Source organism: Rhea pennata, chromosome 1, assembly GCF_028389875.1.
Source record: "Rhea pennata isolate bPtePen1 chromosome 1, bPtePen1.pri, whole genome shotgun sequence".
NCBI classification, from domain to species: domain Eukaryota; kingdom Metazoa; phylum Chordata; class Aves; order Rheiformes; family Rheidae; genus Rhea; species Rhea pennata.
The window spans coordinates 53,926,653-53,947,079 of record NC_084663.1 but is presented as its reverse complement, the minus strand read 5'-3'; the positions used below and the strand labels follow the sequence as shown (position 1 = coordinate 53,947,079).

General features: G+C 36.6%; 1 protein-coding gene across 9 annotated transcripts in view; it reads right to left on the bottom strand.

Annotated features, from left to right (window-relative positions):
• The window catches only part of ATF7IP (activating transcription factor 7 interacting protein), a 111,453-nt gene that overhangs the window by 57,848 nt on the left and 33,178 nt on the right, over window positions 1-20,427 (bottom strand). For 8 of the 9 annotated variants that reach the window (XR_009959822.1, XM_062586803.1, XM_062586822.1 and 5 more), the window contains exon 2: window positions 547-1,610. Coding sequence is in view for 8 of the 9 variants with exons in the window: in XM_062586797.1 (XP_062442781.1) it covers window positions 547-1,610 (1,064 nt within the window). In the remaining variant the exon portion in view is untranslated. Of the gene's footprint in view, window positions 1-546; window positions 1,611-8,582; window positions 8,639-20,427 lie in introns of all 9 variants that reach the window. The other variant, XM_062586813.1, reaches the window with a different exon arrangement.

Sequence of the window (20,427 nt, the reverse complement as noted above, 5' to 3'; positions counted from 1 at the left end):
GAAATACTGTTAGATTTTTCACCTGTGTATAATAAAGTAATAAAACTTATTTTAGTATCTCCTTTTTTCCCTTTTCAGAAATGGAAGCGGGTGAGAAAAATGCTCAAAAATTAGTATAGCAAAAAACAAAGCTAATCCTACTCCTTTAACTTATTCCAGGGTAAGATGCTGCTAACAGCTGCTGGCTATCTTTCTGCAACAGTTAAGAGCCTGTCTATACTGAAATATGATTTTAATGCTTTCCATGTTGTATATTTGATATTTGCAAAGCTAATTAAACAATAAATGCATACATCGGTGAACTGAAAGAGTACTAGTAAAATTTAAAAGAGCTCATCATTGAATATATCTTACCACCATCCGTTACAAAAACCTGTCAAAACAGTTCTTTGGAGGAAAAGCCCACATAAACTTGCCAAAATATCCCTGAAATACTGAAATTATCAGTTATTAATTTAAAAAACATGTCGCAAGTGTGCTGTTTTAAGGGAGAAACGAACAAAATCCAAGATCCGAATGAAAACTACTAATTTAAAGAAGTCTTACCTGGAAGACTTGGCTTGTTTGTTAGTATAACTTCAGCACCTTCTTCCTTCTCATCACAAGGATCCTCTTCATCAGACAGTACTAAGAATGCCTCTTTAGGCAGATTTTCATTACTTTCTTGCTTGGATGGTGAACCCAAAGAGTTGTCCATTTTCTCTTCTAAATCTGGGGATGTATCATCCACTGGAAGCAGGGAATTTTTAGAAAAACAGCTCAGCTCATCTTCAGCAGGGGCAAGTTTTTCCAAAATTGGAATAATTTCATCTGTTTCCATAGAGTCTGTATTCTCCAAGATACTCTCACTTGGCTCATCTACTGTCTTCTCAACGGTGGTTTCTGAAAGATCTGCAATGTCATCCCCTTCATCCTTTAGTTCCTGATCAGCTTCCATACTGCTAGAGATTGCTTCTTCTCCAACAGCATCTTCAGTAGTCACTTCTTCAGTCTTCTTTTCTTCAACAGGTAAATCAGAACTAATAGTTAAGTCATTTATTTTGATTTTTTCTTCAGAAGAGTCACTGATATCACAGCTTAATTTACTTTCACCTTCTGATGGGATGTCACTCCTTCTTTGGTCCAAATGATCTTTTGTATTATTTTCTTCATGGAAGTTGTTTTTATTGCTACCATGCACTCCATTTTCAGTCTCACAGGCTAAAACTGTATCATCCGTATCTTGATCTTGCTCAGAAATAATGTTCTCTGGAGATAACGTTTGAGGTTTAGATGCTAGATCATTGACTACACTCTCTGCCCTGCTTTCAGGGCTTTTAACATCAGTAATTTCCTCAGAATCTGTTCTTCCTTCTTCAGAGTTAAGACACAAATCCACTAGTCCATTAACTTCCCTTTTGTCCTCCACACAGTCTGTATTGCTTAAAGGAGAATTTAAATCAGAATCTCCATTCTCATGCTTTCCATTTAACAGTTTAACTTCAGTTGTCTTCAAAAGCTCCTCTTTAACCTTATAGACAGCCTCAAGTTGTTGTCGATCACTTACTCTCATTGTTTTTCGTGCTTTGAAGACTTTTTTTTGAGGTTCATCTGTGCTATCCATCTTGACCCTCAAAAAAAATTAATAAGAATTGTGAAGATACAGTTTATTGTAAGTGCTCCAACGAAAATGCATAGCTCTAAGTTGCAACTAGCATGAGTTAAAGCAAACTGGTTTAACCATTAACTTCTATAAAAAAGTGAAACACTGGACAAAACACTTTTCTTTTGTTCTTACCCCCCCACAAAAATACCATCTGTATTTGTTGAACAAATACATTTATGTAAAGATCACTAGGATCACACTATTACTTTAATTATATTAAGTAGTAATATTATGACAAACCATTTTAGACCAGCAGGCTCAGAGTATTATTTATGGCAGAGCCACTTACTGAGGTTTCTAATGGAAAACAGATATTGGGCTAACTTAAGAGCCAGCACCTTCTCTTCTCCTAAAACACACAAGAAATGTTCCTGCTTATGAGCTGATACTTGCTTCTTCTAAAACAAACTACTTTCAAATATATCAATAAATCCTGAAATGAGGGGCAAAATATTTATATCAAGTTACTTATAGAAAACTTTAATAACTTGAAAGATTTTCTGAATTTGTATCATTGCTAAGATGCATTTTCCCCCATATAGACAAAAACAGGCCTTTACCCTCTATATTCAGTATACTAGTTAGCTAAACTTTTTAAGAGCACTTCTGTCCAATTTGCAAACTTGTCTTTTCCTAAGACTTACCTATTTACGCTCATAAAACCTGCAATTTTGTAGGTGACTAACAATTTCCTTTTTCAACAAAACCTGAATTTCTTGCCCTCCGTATCCTCTTATTCATTCCAGTTACTCACACAAACAGTAAGAAGAATTATAAATAGCCATTTGAAAATTCTACTTTTAAAGCTTACTAAACATCAACTAATAAATGGAGTTAAATCCAGTTTTACCTCAGAAGGTAAAGTTTATATTATAGTTTTGCTGAAATACATCAAAGTCGTCTTTGTATTTGTTTTTATTAAATTCCTCTTTATACAACAAAGAAAATTTCACAGGAATTCTAACACAAACTTATTTTTATTTTGGTGGATATCATCTACTCTTAAGACTCAGTTTTAAAAGATCATATATAATATCTAATTAAGACAAGAAGTTAAGAATTACTCTATACCTTAAGGAAGTTCAGAATCCCTCTATACCTTAAATAAAACTCATTAAGATCTTGAGCCAGATAATGCTAACAGATTTAGCTCTACTGAAGTTACTGTATCACCATAAATTACTCCTAATCAGGACACAACTTTTTAAATTTTTCTCAAAAATAAAAAAGCACTTTAGTAACACTATTTAAAGAGTTATTATTATACATTTTTTAAATAGTTAAAGATAATGGGATTTGCTGGGAATAAGGACATAAGGATACTTCCCCCCCCCCCCACAAGCCACTATTGGGCATTGCTCTGGATTTTTTTCTGCAACTCACAGTTCATGTAGTATGCTATTTTGTAAAGTATCTTTCCAGCTACAATAATGATTTCAAAATTGTATGGAAGAAGAGTTAATTGTACCCCAAAATATGTAAATACTCAATTTGAGAGAATTAAAAACCAGGCAGTTATTTGGTGCTTAAATGAAATTTCATATAAAGATTATAAAGGTTTATACCCATGAAATAGCAGAATTATTATGCAGAAGGATCCATTTTTAGTACTTAATAGTTTGTTTTCTAGCTCTCCCAAATAAACATCAGTTTCTTAGCATTGTGAATGAAAGTATAACTACTGCATTCTACCTTTCCAGTTGAGATATAAAATTAAGTATTTTGATTGAAACACGGTATTAGTAAAGTTCAAGTATCAAACCCAACAAATATGTCTAGACCTTTCAAATATGTCACACTCTCCTTTAGGCCCCAGACTCCCAGGTACTTTGAGAGATTGCATCATGTGTTAGCAACACAACTAGCTGCAGTATGCAATATTGTTACAATACCTTTATGGAATAAGAATGTTGAAAGGCTGACACCAAAATATCATTAAAAAAAAAGAAAGAAATCTGTACCATTAAATTGTGTGTTTGTTAACAAGAAAGCATGAGTTATATAGATTACTCGTTTAAACATCTTAGTAATTTAAAATATGCTTATTCTCACTGACCAAGTGCACCAGTTTAGCTGCGAGAATCAAAGGCTTAAGGGTTTGAGGCACATTAAGCTGCATCAGCTGAGGAAGATGCCAACATCTATTTCAGTTCAAGCTAATACATCACATTATATAAAGCTTTAGCTGTCCATGAGCTGATTAATCAACTACTCAGTCGTTCCTAACTCTGGGCAGTGACTCTGGAGAGTGGTTGTGTGGAACGGTAAGCAGTGCAAAATGGCGGCTGATTTAAAAGCAACACTGTAAATCTACTACCAAAAGTCCATCAAAATAAAGAAATTCTTTGAAGTCTGAGCTATGCTCTACAGCAACAATGGCAAATCTTTCAGATATCAGATATCAAATACATTTTTAAAAGTCCCAGTCCTCACTTTACCTGAAAATCTAGTCAATCCATTAGTCCTAAAGTCCTAAAGGCAGCAGCAACAATAGTTTGCTACACTGTTCTAAATAACGTAAGATACCAAGTTCCTTTATTACAAAATTCTAGATCTGATAGAGAAGCATACTTTGGGCAAGGGGATGGGCATGATTCGCAGAATTTTGATGTATGGTGATAATCTACAGGTGCCAAATTATATATCTGCATAACAATTTTATAGAAATAACATCAATGAGACCCCAGGCTTGTCTTATTCAAAAAAGAGGCAAGTATTTCAAATGCAATGTACCTTAATGTTTTACATTGTTTATTTAAGAGTTTAAGCAAAGCAAAAGGAGCAAATTAAAAACACCTTTGGCAATTTAAGAGTATAAATATGAGGGGGAAGAATTCTTAATCTGCACAATAACAAAATCCAATTGAAATTGAAAATATCCTTGTATCCCCTAGAATTCTTGTATCTTAAACTTTGATTTTACCTTCACTGAGATCAAACTACATTCAAAAGATCTTTTATGCTACAGCACTCTAAACTAAACAAGCAATATAATCTAAAACCAGAGGAGAGAGCACCTCCCACTCCTTGGTGCGGGAATGCACTTTGGCCATTCTTTGATTGTATGCCACGATGAAATGCAAACAATTACCATCCTTGTCACTTGCTACAGTTTCCATGAGAAAGAAATATGCATGCTGTGAAGAAGTCGTGTCATGCTTTAATAGGTCTCTTGGATCTCCTTAATCTTGGAATAATTAAAGAAAAGACAACTGCAGGACATATCACAGACTATTACTTCCCTGAATTTCTGATCAGCTACAGTTAGTTGCATACAAGAATCAAAAGAATCACAGAAACACTGGTTGGAAGAGACCTCTGTAGGTCATCTAATCCAGCTTCCCACTTGAAAAGGACTATCACCAACTATCACTAGGTCAGGTCAGCTGTACAGCCTGGTCTTAAAAAGACAGGTTTACAATACAGATTCCACAACCTTTGAGTGACTTGTTCCAGTGCTGCATTTCTCCTCCTCCTCCTCAAAAAAAAAAAAAAAAAAAAAAAAAAAAAAAAAAAAAAAAAAAAATCCTAATTCCCAGCTTGAACTTCCATGCTACATACAACAACTCATGGCCACTGTTCCTTTGTACCATCCAACACTACAAGAGCAGTTTGGCTCCACTCTTTTTGCAACCAACTTGTCCTATAACTACTAAGCAGCTATTAGATTGTCCCATTGCCTTTTCTTTGGCAAATTATAGTAGTCAAGCTCCCTTAAGCTGCTCTTCATAGGACACATGCTCTAGGCTGCTGATCAGTTTGGTAGTCCTCTGCAGGATCCTTCCTAGTTTCTTTATAAGCAAGCTTTTCTGAACAACATTATTTAATACTTCTACATTCCCAAATTGAATATTCCAAGATAACAGAACCAGTCATATGAATTCAATGATCAAGATAAATGCTAAACCTTACAATCATGAAATACTGTTCTTTGTAACTATCAGGCTTCCATTATACCTGGTCAACATAACCCGTGGCTATCAAAAAATATAGGCAAAATAGAAAGAGATAGATTAAAAAATAAGTTTTTTTCCTTCTTTTTTATTTCCAATTAACATAATATTCAGAACCCCTTATACATTACTTCAGTTCTCTTCTGCATGACAATCTTTATTCCTCATATTTGAGTAATCCATGGTGCTTAAATAACACTTTAATTCACACCTCAGCAGTAGATGAGGCAAATTTTCACAGACGGCATCAGCTGTGTTTAGATTCTCAATAGTACCATCAACAGACACATTTCTGCCAGTCTGAACAAGAGTTTCTGAACAAGATTGTCTATTACTGCATTGCCACTAGTGGGAGCAAAATATAATACTTATAGAAACATTGATTTGAAAAATCAGCTTACTATTTTTTAGAAAATGTTCTCTCATCATGTAACTATTTCAAGTCAGATGACATACAAATTTCAGGTGACTTGTTAATATCATTCCAAAGGTGCTTACATGCTAAATACAGTATCTTCAAACTTCTTCAGAAAGGAATATAAAATACTTTTAGTCCCGACCTAAAGTTACTGTAAGCACATGGAAATACCTGAATATTTCAGAAGCGTGTGTGCAGTTTTTGAAAGCATCTTTTTTCCTTCCTCCCAAGAGCTTAAAATGAAAAGCAATTTTTTTCACACCACTGGAAAAGTATTTATCAGCCTGTCGTGCAACACAGCATGATCAACACATTTAAGATTCATGCATATAATACCCTACAAAATGTACATAGCTATGTAACTATTTCTTTTAGAGTCAATTTGAAAAAAAAACAGAAAATCCCAAGTTCAGCTGACCTTGAACAACTTCAAGAGACCATAAAGGCCATCAGCTAACAAAAGTGTCTTTCACTAAAAGCAGTGCTAGGATAAGGGGTCTTTGTATTTTAATTAGAGATGAGTATTTTATCCCCCTGATTACAATACTTAAATTTATGAACATTATCCAGAATTTTAAAGTCCTTAAGTTACAAAATTCTAAATTCTACTTTTGCCGTGACCAAAAAATATTTTATATTAATTTACAGCCTAAAGTTCATAAATGATTCACACTTTTGTAATCATAGAATGAAACTTAAAAGTAAAACTGAAAATATATTTACATGCTCTAATTTCCTTAATAATTTCAATCTTTCATATTTTCAATATAAGAAAATACAGAAAATAGAAAGACAGCACCTTTTCAACTTGCCAATGTCTTTTACAATCAAACATCAGAATATTTTTTAATTCATGCATCTTTACTCTTTTCTTACAACAAAGAAACCTCAAATGTTTCTGATGTATTTCGAAGTGATATTTACTTTTTAATGTTATTATCCAAGATCCAGTTTAAGAACAGCGCTCTAATATATTTTGACAATGAACCCGTAAGAAAAAAAAAGGCTCCTTAAAAAATTCCATTATTAAATGGTTACTCAAGTAACATATGCATATTTTCAACCCACTCACGCAAATCATCTTTTACAACCAAAAAGCATCCAATAAAAGCTATTATAAATGACAAAACTGTAAGCATAAAAGAGATTAAAAGATGAAAATTAAACACTTGATAACAACTAAGTATCATGTATCACTGCAGACAAGACTTAAGGCATTCAACTTCCAGTCATACCCACAAGGGAGCACACTGCAGCCAAGTAACAGATCTCACATAAGAGCTGAGTCAAATACGAAACAAATAAATCACAAACCAGTTCAGACAGGTTTGGTCTATCAGTGCAAGCCAATCAGAAGTCATCTTAAAATATCTGCCTTTCATCCTTAAAAAGGGGTAAGGAGGTAGCCTTGCAGAGAGGAACTCTAGAGCAGGTTGCATTAATTTTAGTCTTGCACAAACAAAACATTTCTAAAAGAATCCATCTGAATAGGCTCCTTACATATTTAAGAATTAACACAGTTTACCTACACTTGGTGTACACTTCCCTAATATGAAGCTTGGGCGTTTTCCAGTTTTTATGCACTAGGTGACCAACTTGCAACAAAGAAACAAGCTGCAAAGGTGCCAAGCCAATGAAAGAGCATCTTTTATTTCAAGGGAAGACATGTATGTCACAGTACAAAATGACTATAAAGCGAAGTGTAAAAGGGTTAAATTCAGTAAATAAGGTAGTAGGCTTTGGGTTTTCTTTTCTTTTCTTTAAAAAAGGTTCACCAAAATGATAATCAATTTTGAAACACCAATACATACAAACATTGCGTATATTTGTTTAAATATCACTTACGATAATTTCCTTCTCCTTTTTCATTTTAGGCTTGAAAGTGATATATATTTCACTACGAGAGGAACCTCTCTCCAATCATAACTGCAGATTCTCATGACCAAACATACACGGCAAAAACCAAAATGCGCCAACATAGCTAAGAATACACGAAGGACTGCTCGTTCAGCCAATCAGAGTTTTCCTTTTCCTTCCCTACATTTTTTTTTTTTTTAATTCTGCAGAGAGATCGCAGCTCTAAAGCAACAAAGGAAGGTATTAGCATAGCTGTTACGGATTAGCCTATAACCGTCTGCTCATAGGAGCAGCCCAAGAGCTGTTAAAAAAAGTTAGCCAATCGGCAGGCAGTTATCCGAATCCTGCCTGGTAACAGGCAACAGACAAAGAGAAGGTCATGGAAATATAGGGGAGAAAAAAGCTGGAATCTGAACAATAGTGCACAATAGGTTTTGCATAATATAATCAGTCTAGAACAGCATTTGCACAGGATTCCTAGTGTACACACAGTGCTAGCCAAAAGCACCACAACTATTAGACATTTGCCAAAGCACAAGAACTACATGAAGGAAGTAAAGCAAGATTTTCCCCCCGGTTATGAAAATCAGCACCCAAATATGCAAGCCTAGTTAAAATTTAGCATGGCTAAATTGTGAAATTTGAGATAGCAAATGGTCAGGTGTTCTAGATGAGAGTCCCAGAGAATAAAGTGATGAATAGAACCTACCTTTTAGGAGGCAGTTCATAAAAAGCAGTTCTCAATTGAATCCATCAACAGCAACACTAATAGAAGTTGTCAACAAATAAAATTCTCAGTTAGTTTTCACACAAAAAACTCCAAGTTTGTGATCTATTCTTACCGAACACGTGCTGAAACATTGTGCCGATAACTTATTTTCATACCACTAATATAATTTAAGTTGACTTATCTGATTGAATGTAAGATGTACACCACAAGCCTATTAAAACTGCACATAACTGTCTTCATTTTTAAGATTTAAAAAACACAATCAATGATATATATCTCAATTGGAAAAAAATCTCCTCTAGTACATGATTTCAGTCAGTTTCTTCTGTTTTAGGCTAAAATTACATTAACATTAGCTGAAAAAAAAAACCTGTCATTTTCTTAGGAAAAAAGATCAGCATTCTATTTCATCTGATACACTTCCAGCAAAACAGAATTCATTGTAATTAAATCTTTAACTCATTTTTATTTTTTTAATATTTAATATCCAGTAGTAAAGTGGTTTGGTAATTTGCAATTTAAGAAACAAACAGCATTTTCCTTTGTAGTAGAATCCTGTAATTTTTCATACACACCCAAGAGGGAGCCTGCTAGAGCCATACCCTTCGTTTATACAATCTCCCCATAGGAAAAATTAGTCAGCAACCCTTTCGTTGTTATTGTACTGGGAAATAATTTGAAATACCTTATCCGATTGGCTCTAAGGAGGTACTGTATGGCAACCAATCAGATCGCAGCTCCTTAAATCCTGCCCAGCAACAAAAACCCATGAGGCCATCGGCAAGAATTCAGCCAGGGTATGAAAAACAAACAAGGGGGCCTACTGTACAAACAAACAAACAAAGTTTGATTAAACTAACAATATTTTCTAAAGAGCTGGCAAACTACCAGAAAAGCTTTATTTTGTTTTAAGATAGAGAGCTTCACAAAAACATTAACCCATGACTGTAACAAACAGGAAGTTTACAGTCTCGATAAATATTTGGATTAAAGATCATTTCTGTTTAAAAAACATGCAAGAACACTCTTAGGCTAAAATGGGTTTGAAAGACTACAAAATTTCTGTGATGTTAAATGCTGAATCAAAAAAACTGCTGAAAGCCAACCTGGGTTAAGTATTGCAGTTGTTAACCTTTTCTAGGACTAGGGAAAATGTGGGCCTGCTACTGAATGGGGTGGGGGCCCTGGTGACAAGGGATACAGAGAAGGCAGAATTACTGAATGCCTTCTTTGGTTCGGTCTTCACTGCTAAGGGCAGCCCCCATGAATCCTATAGCCTGGATGTGAGGGAGAAAGACTGGAGAAGGGAAGACTCTCCTTTGGTCGAGGAGGAAAGGATTAGAGACCTTCTGGGCAGGCTAGATATCCACAAATCCATGGGCCCAGATGGGCTGCACCCATGGGTACTGAGGGAGCTGGCAGATGTTGTTGACAAGCCGCTCTCCCTCATCTTTGAAAGGTCCTGGAGAACTAGAGAGGTGCCTGAGGACTGGAAGAAAGCCAATGTCACTCCAGTCTTCAAGAAGGGCAAGGAGGAGGAGCCAGGCAACTCTGGGCCAGTCAGCGTCACCTCCATCCCTGGAAAGGTGATGGAACAGCTCATTCTGGATGTCACCTCCAAGCATATGGAGGAAAAGGAGGTGATCGGGAGCAGCCAGCATGGATTCAACAAGGGGAAATCCTGCTTAACCAATGTGACAGCCTTCCCTGATGGAATGACTGGCTGGGTAGATGAGGGGAGAGCAGTGGACGTTGTGTAGCTTGACTTCAGCAAGGCTTCTGACACTGTTTCCCATAACATCCTCCTAGATAAACTCAGGAAGTGTGGGTTAGACAGGGTGGACAGTGAGTTGGATTGAGAAGTGGCTGAAAGGCAGAGCTCAGAGGGTTGTCATCAGTGGCGTGGAGTCTAGCTAGAGGCCTGTGGCTAGGGGCATCCCCCAGGGCTCAGTACTGGGTCCCATCCTGTTCAACTTCATCAGTGACCTGGATGAGGGGACAGAGTGTGCTGATGATACCAAGCTGGGAGGAAGGAATGGCTGATACACCTGAGGGCTGTGCTGCCCTTCAGAGAGACCTGGACAGGCTGGAGAGGTGGGCAGAGAGCAACCTCATGAGGTTCAACAAGGGCAAGTGCAGGGTCCTGCACCTAGGGAGGAATAACCCCCATGCATCAGTACAAGCTGTGGGCTGACCTTCTAGAAAGCAGCTCTGCAGAAAGAGACCTGGGAGTGCTGGTGGATGACAGATTGACCATGAGCCAGCAATGTGCCCTTGTGGCCAGGAAGGCCAATGGTCTCCTGGGGTGCATTAGGAAGAGTGTTGCCAGCAGGTTGAGGGAGGTGATCGTGCCCCTCTCCTCAGCCCTGGGGAGGCCTCATCTCGAGTACTGTGTCCAGTTCTGGGCTCCCCAGTACAAGGGAGACATGGAGCTACTGGAGAGAGTCCAGCGTAGGGCTACAAAGACGATCAGAGGGCTGGAGCACCTGCCCTATGAGGAACAGCTGTGAGAGCCGGGCTTGTTTAGCCTGGGGAGGAGAAGACTGAGGGGGGGGATCTTCTCAATGTGTATAAATACCTGAAGGCAGGGTGTCAAAAGGATGGGGACAAACTCTTTTCAGTTGTCCCATGTGACAGGACAAGAGGCAATTGGCAGAAATCGAACCACATGAAGTTCTGCCTGAATGTGGGGAGGGGGAATTTCTTCTTTCCTGTGAGAGTGACGGAGCACTGGAACAGGTTGCCCAGAGAGGTTGTGGAGTCTCCTTCTCTGGAGATCTTCAAGGCCCGCCTGGGTGCAACCCTGTCTAACATGCTCTAGGTGACCCTGCTTGAGCAGGGGAGGTTGGAGTAGATGATCTCCAGAGGTCCCTTCCAACCTTACTGATTCTATGATTCTCTCTTCAAATGCTATGCAATGTCTGTACTTTTCCAGTGTTCCAGCAGAAACAAACTCTACCTCACCAGTGCAATACAACTTCTGCCTTAAAAGCTGTGGGAATTGTCCCCCATTGATGCACTCTGCATTTTGAAGAGCCAGTTCAGTAAAGCATTAAGCCCATACATGTGCATGTATGTGCCTACTAAAAAAGTCCCTAAATGCACAGTTACAGGCTTGGTAAACCACAGTAAAACTACAGTATTGTTGCAAACCAGTTGTACATCCTTATGTAGTTTACTGGATCAACGATCTGATCAGCACAGATTTGAATCGTGCTCTCATCACTTCAGTGGCACAAGGAATACCACAGTTGTCCTACGCCCAGGACATACCACCTCCAACTTAGGCTCAAACCCATTTCACCTACAAATGTTCTAGAACTCTCTTCCCACAAGGCACAGCAGCTACTTCATGTTAGGTCCATGTACTCAATTAAGAGCTTTCAACTGTTAGTAGTTTTGCAAGAACTGAAGCTTACATGGTCCATACATAAGCTCATGCCTTGATACATAAAATACATATTTTTGAAGATGAAAGAAAGAAAAAGGAGAAAGCATCTTTCCCAGACAACTTTTAAATATATATCCTAGCTAACCTCATACAAGCAATTCAGGTGCCTAAAAATAATCAGCTTATTAACACATGAAACTTAAGCTCTGAAGCTTGTTCTCCTAGAACAGAAAAGAGCTTTGTCTTCTTCTGGAAGCTAATTTTAATAGCTATTTAGATCATTAAAACAACAAAATTATTTGAGTGTAACTCAGCCAGAGCAACAGTGGTAGATACTGTGCTTTCTTACCTCCCACAAATGTTATGGATTTCAACTTTTATCAACAGCTCAAAACATCAGCTTTCAATTCAGCTGTGAGATCCCCAAGCATGAAACAAGTACTGCCGTGTCAAATTTCTGTAATAGCAAAACCAATCATTCTTAGATTTCTACTATAAGCTAAAGCATTAAGCGTATTTCTTTCTATAAAGGTTTGTTTTAATCCATTTTTATAAAGCTGAATTAATACATTTTAAAATACATTTGTGGGATATTTTTACTATACAGCTTAAATATTATACCATGTCTCTGGCACAGGATTAATTACCACTATCCTTAAATACCAGGTGGAGCTAATTATTCCAGGGCATTTACTGCCTCAACACAATTAAACTTACCCAACTTTTCATTTTCCCCAAATTAAAATATGAACAATCTGGAACCAATTACACGCAGATCAAAAATTCAAAATTCCGTAAAAAAGAACACCTAAAAAATTGAATGCAAGTTGTTTCATTCATGTAAGTTTTTCTATGTATTAAAAAACACTGATTCTTTTATAGGCGATAATTCAGACTTCAACTGTAATACAGCATCATTAATGACTACATTTTTAAGCTGGATCTCTCTAAATCTTCATTTAGATAAAATACAGAATGTTAGGACATGTCATTCTGCAAAGTATTTTCTCAACAAGTTCACATATTACCTAGGCACCTAACTGCAGTGATGTGATCCTGACTTTCAAACACTTGCAACTTAGCATCAGACAGCTCATCTCAGAAGTCTAATGGCATTAACAGCAGCCCTCTGAGGTCACTTGTCAGGTGCTTGAAGAAGAGATGGGAAGAAAACTTGCACCCAAAAAGGTCATGCTACATTGAAAAGTTGTCTGTCATGCATACAAACACGTTTTAGATTTTTTTTTTGCAAACATGACATTTTCTCCATAGTAAAATAGTAACAATTTAAAATGCAACTAAAATATTGGCTGATTAGTTAACTGTGGGAACCTGCTGTTTTGTAAAGCATTATCTATATTTCTCCTCAGGAAGATACCCTTTCTTAGGAGGTGAAGTTGCACCTGTCGCCTTTGTTTCCTTACTGTACTTGTTTGAACAAGTACTTGCACATAACACAGAAGTCTCTGCTAAACTACTAAGTTTCTCAAATCTGATTCAAGGCAGCAAAGTCTTCAATTTTTCAAAGAACCAGATGTTTTTAATTTCCTCTAATTAAAACTTGGTAGGGACTTTCTGTAATCCTTCAAGTCTGGGTGCTGGGGGCCTTTTTCTTATTTTTACATGAAACGATCAATTTGCTTATTGTAAATGTCAAGAACATACCCAGAAGGAAGCCCCCCGCAGCCATGTTGCCCCCTCAGCAGCAGAACCTACACCTCCCCCAGAGGACAGCCACTGCGGGATATTTGCATCAACAATCCCATTGGCTGCAAAGATTTTGCATAAGCCAATCCGTAACTTGAGGAAGAGCCACTACTAGGAGACACATAGAAATCTGCCTGGCAACCGGCTAAAAATAGAACCGCTCTCATGGCATATCACCTAGAATGGGCCTGAAAATGGGAGCAGGCTGACTGCGGACCAAGATACTATGACTCCTCATTTGTGCAGTCATACATGTATGAAAACACAACATGCATGTACCCTGCAACTCTGCTACCATCTAGGAGATGCAAAGGAATTCTGCAAATACAAGAGCTGAAGTGACATAAAATCTTCAAATTTTAGGATGAAAGCAAAGGTGTTAAATACTAGTGAGACATGCTTAGTCTCTGTTGTTTTTTTTAATAAAAAATAATAATTTTAAAAGCACTGCAGTCCTTATTGTCTTTTTCAAATGAAAACAAATTGATACAATCTGCACATTATTTTCTCTTCTTCTGACTAATGAAGCATGTGAATTTTTAAGCAAGCACGAACAAACCATCTTTCTTGCTTAGTCTGTTTTATATCCCATGTCATTGGTGATATGACAACAGATCATCATCCAGTCCACTGCAACAGATGGAACTGAACTTTTGTTAAATGTGGACTGTTTTATGCCTGAAGTTATGGTGTTTTTTTTTTATTATTTTTTAGAAAGTCACCTGCCACCAGAGATACACAAGAAAGATTCTCAGATTTACACTAAAGGACGATATGGAATTTGAAAAGGTGTGCAGACTGAACGAAGAAAAGAAACTCTTGTTAGAAGACATCTTGATAATAAAAATGCATGCAATTTTAAAATGCTTATATAAATACATTGCTGAAGTTGCTCAAAATGGGACTATGATCTACATCTACATACATTTTACTATTTTCAACCTACAAAACATATATTCCCATCCACAAGTTCAAATTTCAGTACTGCTGAACTGTAGGCACAAACTGACAGGAGTTGAATCAAGTTAAGAGGTTTCCACACTTTTTGAGCCAGCATTCCTGCCCCTAGATTTCTACCCCTCTCACGCCTTCTTTTTTAACCTAGGCTATTTCATAGAACTGGGTTAAAGGTAGATATTAAAAAAAAAAAAAAAAAAAAAAAAAAAAAAAAAAAAAAAAGAGCAAAACCACTGAGAACAGCAACCCATTTATGCAGAGCCTCTCCAGCTGCCTAATCCAACTCTTCCACAGCCTGGGAAGTTCTGTCTGACCATATCCTATATGTATATATTCAAATACTTGTATTTGCTACAAGGCTGAAATGATTAAATGAGGTGGGGAAGAAGAAAGGTAGCCAACACAGATGGTCAGTGTCAGACAGAGTACTGACAACAGTTCGTAGCTCTTGCTCAAAAGAGAATCACAAAAATTAACAAGAAAAAAGAATAAGCAGAACGATGTTTAAGTAAAGGAATGCAAAATCTGAGTATCAGAAGTCTTTAAAATAGCATTAGCAGAAAAAGAAATATCAATTTCTTGTAAAAGCTACAATTTACAGAAACTTTATTAACGTGTCTCTACTGTTAGAACTACTCACCACAAACATTCTTTAACCACATGTAACTCACTCCATTGCTAATAATCTTGATTAACAATTGCAGCTCCCTGCCTACAAAACAGTTATTCATTTATCAACTGAGGCCAAATATTTTCCAAAAGAAACCAGTATTGCAGAAGAAGTGAGACTGGAGGGGGAAAAAAAAATCCCCCCCAAACCTAGTTACTTAATATTCTATTCATTAATAGATACAAAAGGGGGAAAAAAAAATCAAAATGACTGTTCTCAGTGCTGACAAGCAACTGTATTAGTATGCTGAGTCCTACATAATGCAAGTAGTGCATGCTTTTACAATGATAAGCAGTCACATTCTAATAGATTTCAATGGCAGTCAGTTCCTTCTTATCTACCAAGCATACAATAGAGTAGGATTTGTTTATCTTAATAAGAGTGTACAGCAGCAGATTATATTGTCTTCGGTCAATGGGCAGCCAATTATTTTCCAGTATTTGCTGCGAGGCAAAGATCTGTCACATGTCTCTAATCTGTAAAGACTCATAAGAAAAACTACCAAAGGTATTACCCAAACTGCACTTTAAACATTTCATCAAACATGTAAGCAACAACAGAATAGATTATTCTTCAGCTTATTCATGTGCAAAAGAAGCTCTGCAGATGCACACAGACTGCAAGATCCAAGAAATTAATTCTCTGCTAAAATGACCAAGAAATAGGAAGCAGAAAGTCGATGACAGATACAATATGGCTTCTTTGTGCAGTTTCAGTCACAGAAATGGACATTAAGAATAGTTTAACTAGTTTTCAATGGTTTTTGATAGCAAAAAGTATCCTGAAGTGGTATAGATTCTAGCATTTTTTCATCTTTTTTTTACAGCCATCAATACACTATCTGCAGAGTAGTCAATACCTTATGATCCAACTGCATGTGGTGCACCAAATAAGTTTTTTTGAAGACCACCACAGCATCTCAAATGGAATTGTTACTACATATAAGAATTTTTCTTTTTTTTTTTCACTCTTAAAATTTCATGAAAATAGATGTAAATTCTGAAATAATGTCAAGTTTGCTGTAAGTGACACAGTTAGGCACATCTGCATCCAGCAAATCATGATATGCCCTACTGATTTCCAAAGCACTGGCTTATGCCTACTCCTAATGTATCATGTCAACTCACTTATATACTCTGACAAGCAAAGTTATCTGAACAAAAGTGGAAAGACTAGAGAAATATCTTGAAAGTAATCACTTAGTTGTGAGGATAATCCTTTTTTTTCCTGCTCCTTTAAAGTTTTTTTTTTTTTTTTTAATTCTTCATATTGATAGTTTGGACTGAATATTAGTGACAAAACTTAAATTACTCCATATAAAGTGTTGATATTACATTATATGATATGCAATCATGTTTGAGTATGAAAATTAAGCAAGAATATAAAGCAAGCGTTTGAGGCTGCATGTGAACTCAGATCAGGGAACTGAGCAGTTAAACCCAAACTTACTGATGTTAGTTTAACCTAGCCAATATAGAAAAACCAAGCTGGTGGGATGGGAAGGGAGTCTTAAATCAGTTGTCTGATGCCATTCATTGTGAAATTGCACTTAACACTTGAGCCATCACAAGAGAGTGGGCAGAAGAGGAAAAACAGGACAGCTTCTATTAGATGAGGTTGTTGCATACCAGCTTTTGCATACCACCTTACATTACCTGCATAACGCTACAGCACTAAGCTAGATCAAGGAATTTAACCTTCATTATATACATATATTTAGTAGGATCAATGCTTTGATGAACTCCACTCCTTCAGCTGGCTGACAAAAGCAAAACAAAAAAATCCTAAACAAAACAACAAAACAACTAACACAGAACCATTAGGACTACCACAAAGGGACATGCAAGAGCAGCCTTGGATTTTCTGGGTTTAGATCTATGATGAGCGAAGCACCTGCTGTAACAGAAAAGACGACCTCCTAGAGGTTGACAGAGCACTAAGCGGCCTATGCAGTCAGCTTCATCTGCCTTTTCAGGCTTTATATGGATGAGGTAAGGAAACTTTTCCCATAAAGAAAGATATAATTGGTCTTTTCAAGTGGAAGCCTTCTACTTATTTTTAGATATTCATTGCTTTCATGTCAGAGTAGTACTTTTATGTGCGATAACAATAATTCTCATATATAAAAATATATGTTAAAAAATAAATGTCATAAAATAACAGCTTAAAAGATCTGATTTAACTTCTGGCTTTGGACTGTACCAGATTCTTCAGTGGTAGAAGGACCTTAAAAACACACAAAGCTTTCGGACAGAATATTAGAGAGAAAGGGAGAGAAGTCTGCCTCTGTTCTGTACACAGTAACAAGCTCCTAATGTGATATTTTATTTGAGATTTATATATATATATATATATGTATATATTTGTAGTGGTAGCAAATGTTACTTATACTCAATATTATGAGTACCGTGAGTATCATTACAGAATGTATAAAAATCCACACTGCCTGATCCCTTTAAAAAGATTTCAGTAAAGCATCCTGCAGTAAGTGTAAACATTTTCTTCCCTATTAACAAGGGCAAAAAAAAAAAAGATTTTTTTATGGCTCATAAATATGTACATACTATGCTTTTTGCCAAGTGACCTGAAGGTAACCAAGTCCATTTTTACTAACATTATTTTGTCACTTTAGATTAGGTGACAAACTTCATTCCACTTCCTACTCACATGAAGCCAGTTATATGCATATGAGCTGCAGAACTGTGTATTGAGCTGTGGAGGGTCAGACTATCTATGATTTTAGCTACCTGCGTATTTATTTTAAATAAACCAGGAAAAAAATATTAAGGAAGAGTGTACTTAGATCAAAAAGCAAGTTTGGATTACTATCTAACATTCAGCTATCTTTTGTTAGCTATAAGAAAACACCAAGTTTCTATTAAAATGAACATCACCAAGTTGAGTAGTTCATCAATGAGAAGATTACTGAGAAAAATCAATGTCAACTTTGCCAGAGTATCCTTAAGGGAATACAGTTTTTGAAACTTGAAATGGCTTAGCCTAAAGCTAATTATATCTTACATAAACATGATTATCAAATGCAGATGTGTGAATTTTGCTAATCAAACAAAACAGTCATTTATGACAGGGACCAATAGGGAGAAGTATCTCCTTAAGGAGTCACAGATTATCCCAAAACTCAAAATTCCAAAACTTTAACAGAGGTTTGACAACATTAAAAAAGTTTAGAGACACTTATTGATGGAGAACTGAGCCATAGAGAAAGAATGGTAAGTGGTGTACCTAGAATTGGAAAAAAGCCTGGACAAAACAGGAAAAAATGATTTGCAACTTTCCGGTCTCCCCCTTAACCATTCCTTCATTTCATTTATGTCTTGGGTTAGTTAAAGTTATAATAAAAAAAATTCTGACTCTCAGTTTAGAAGATCAGGTCTCACATTAGATTAGATCTAATCTAAGGAAGCTGACTACTATCTGAGTAACACAGCCTTGGAAAGTAGGAGTGACATATACCTCTTTTTGCCTACATGTTTAGATCTGTAAGCTATTAGCACAACTTAAACATCTATTTTGAATCTATGCAGCACTCTGAGTTATTTTGTCAAATGTAAAGAAACTATGAAGATATCTTTTTATTTGATACGGTTAGCAGAAAGGACACAGAAAGGACTGCATTTGGCAACAGTTTTGTGCCATCTGTTGATTCGTAAACATCTGAGAGATTGCAGTTGCACTTTTTGCAGAAGCAATCTTACGTCCCATACTATCAAGGTTGAGAATTCCCACCCTCCTCCCACCCCAGGCTTAAGTCAGCTGGAGTCCAGTTCCTTGGCCATCTTACAATGCTTGAAGGTTCCTAGTTATTCTACATGACAATTGCTAAGATTAACGAACCATTTACATTTGTTTTTATTAGCAACTATTTCTGAATAATCAAGCTGTTGACCTGCTACTGCGGTGGGAAGTACATTAAATATATAACTACATAACCATCAACAGTGTACTCAACAGTACCTTTAAACACACTTCAAGGAATGAAATCTGTGGTAGGAATAACCAGAAGAACAACTGTGATCTGTACTGTTTCCATGGTAAACACAGGTAACTAGATCAAGTCTTCCATCCTTTAAACAAAGTAATTTGTGCAAGTGATGCTAGAAAAACCTCAACTTTAATGTTTGCTATTGGGCATTATCTTCTCTGGGAGCAGTTACTATTAAGGAACTTCAAAGAGCAGCAATATGAACACAGGCCTGACTATGAAAGATACCACAAGCACTTAAACCTGCTGCTCTCTGGCACTGACCAGAACAAAAAGAAAAAATAAAAATGCATCACTGCTGTTCATACCTACTTCAGGCCGGCACAGGAATGTAACTAGAGGAAGAAAAAGCAGAGGAAGAAAACCCAAATACATACACACACAAATCAGGAAGTCTTCTATGTATTTTCACCTTAAAAATAACAAACAAGTAACAAAGCAATGAAAATGGGACTTTCTTCCAGTTCTGTATAACTTAATCCTGTTGCTCTCTCTCATGACAGAAAAGAAAGCATCTCTTCTGGCTTGTCCAAAATTGTAAGTGTGCCAGTTGACCAACTGACAGCTACTGAACAAAAGTTACTGTACAACAGTTCTGTATTCACTTCAGTGGGAGGATTTGATCTGAGATTTCTTCTACTTGCACCCAATTGGCAAATTTCATAAACCCTGTAGGAAATTCTTTTCATATTGCTATACATTTCTCAAGTTCCACTAAAATCAGTTAGCAGGTCAGAAGTTATGAACAGGAAGAACTAACAGAGCAATAAGCCTGTTTTTATGACTCAACAGAGTGCATTAGCTGGAAGGTATTAAAACCCAACCCTCTAAAGGTGATCTTTATCGATGGACAGATGACCATTCCACCAGTATTCTGAAAGAATTCTACATCTTCAATAAAGGGGCAGTAATTGAAAAGTTGAGGAGGTGCCTTTCAGAGCAATCCTTTCGGAATATCTTCTAATACGTCAAGCCGCTTAAAGCCACATGAACAAAAGAAAGGTACATCTGTTCAGCAAAACAGACATGTCTTGAAGAAAATGCAATCAACTGACTTTCCATCTTACAGATTTTCTGGTTGTAATTAGATTCTTAA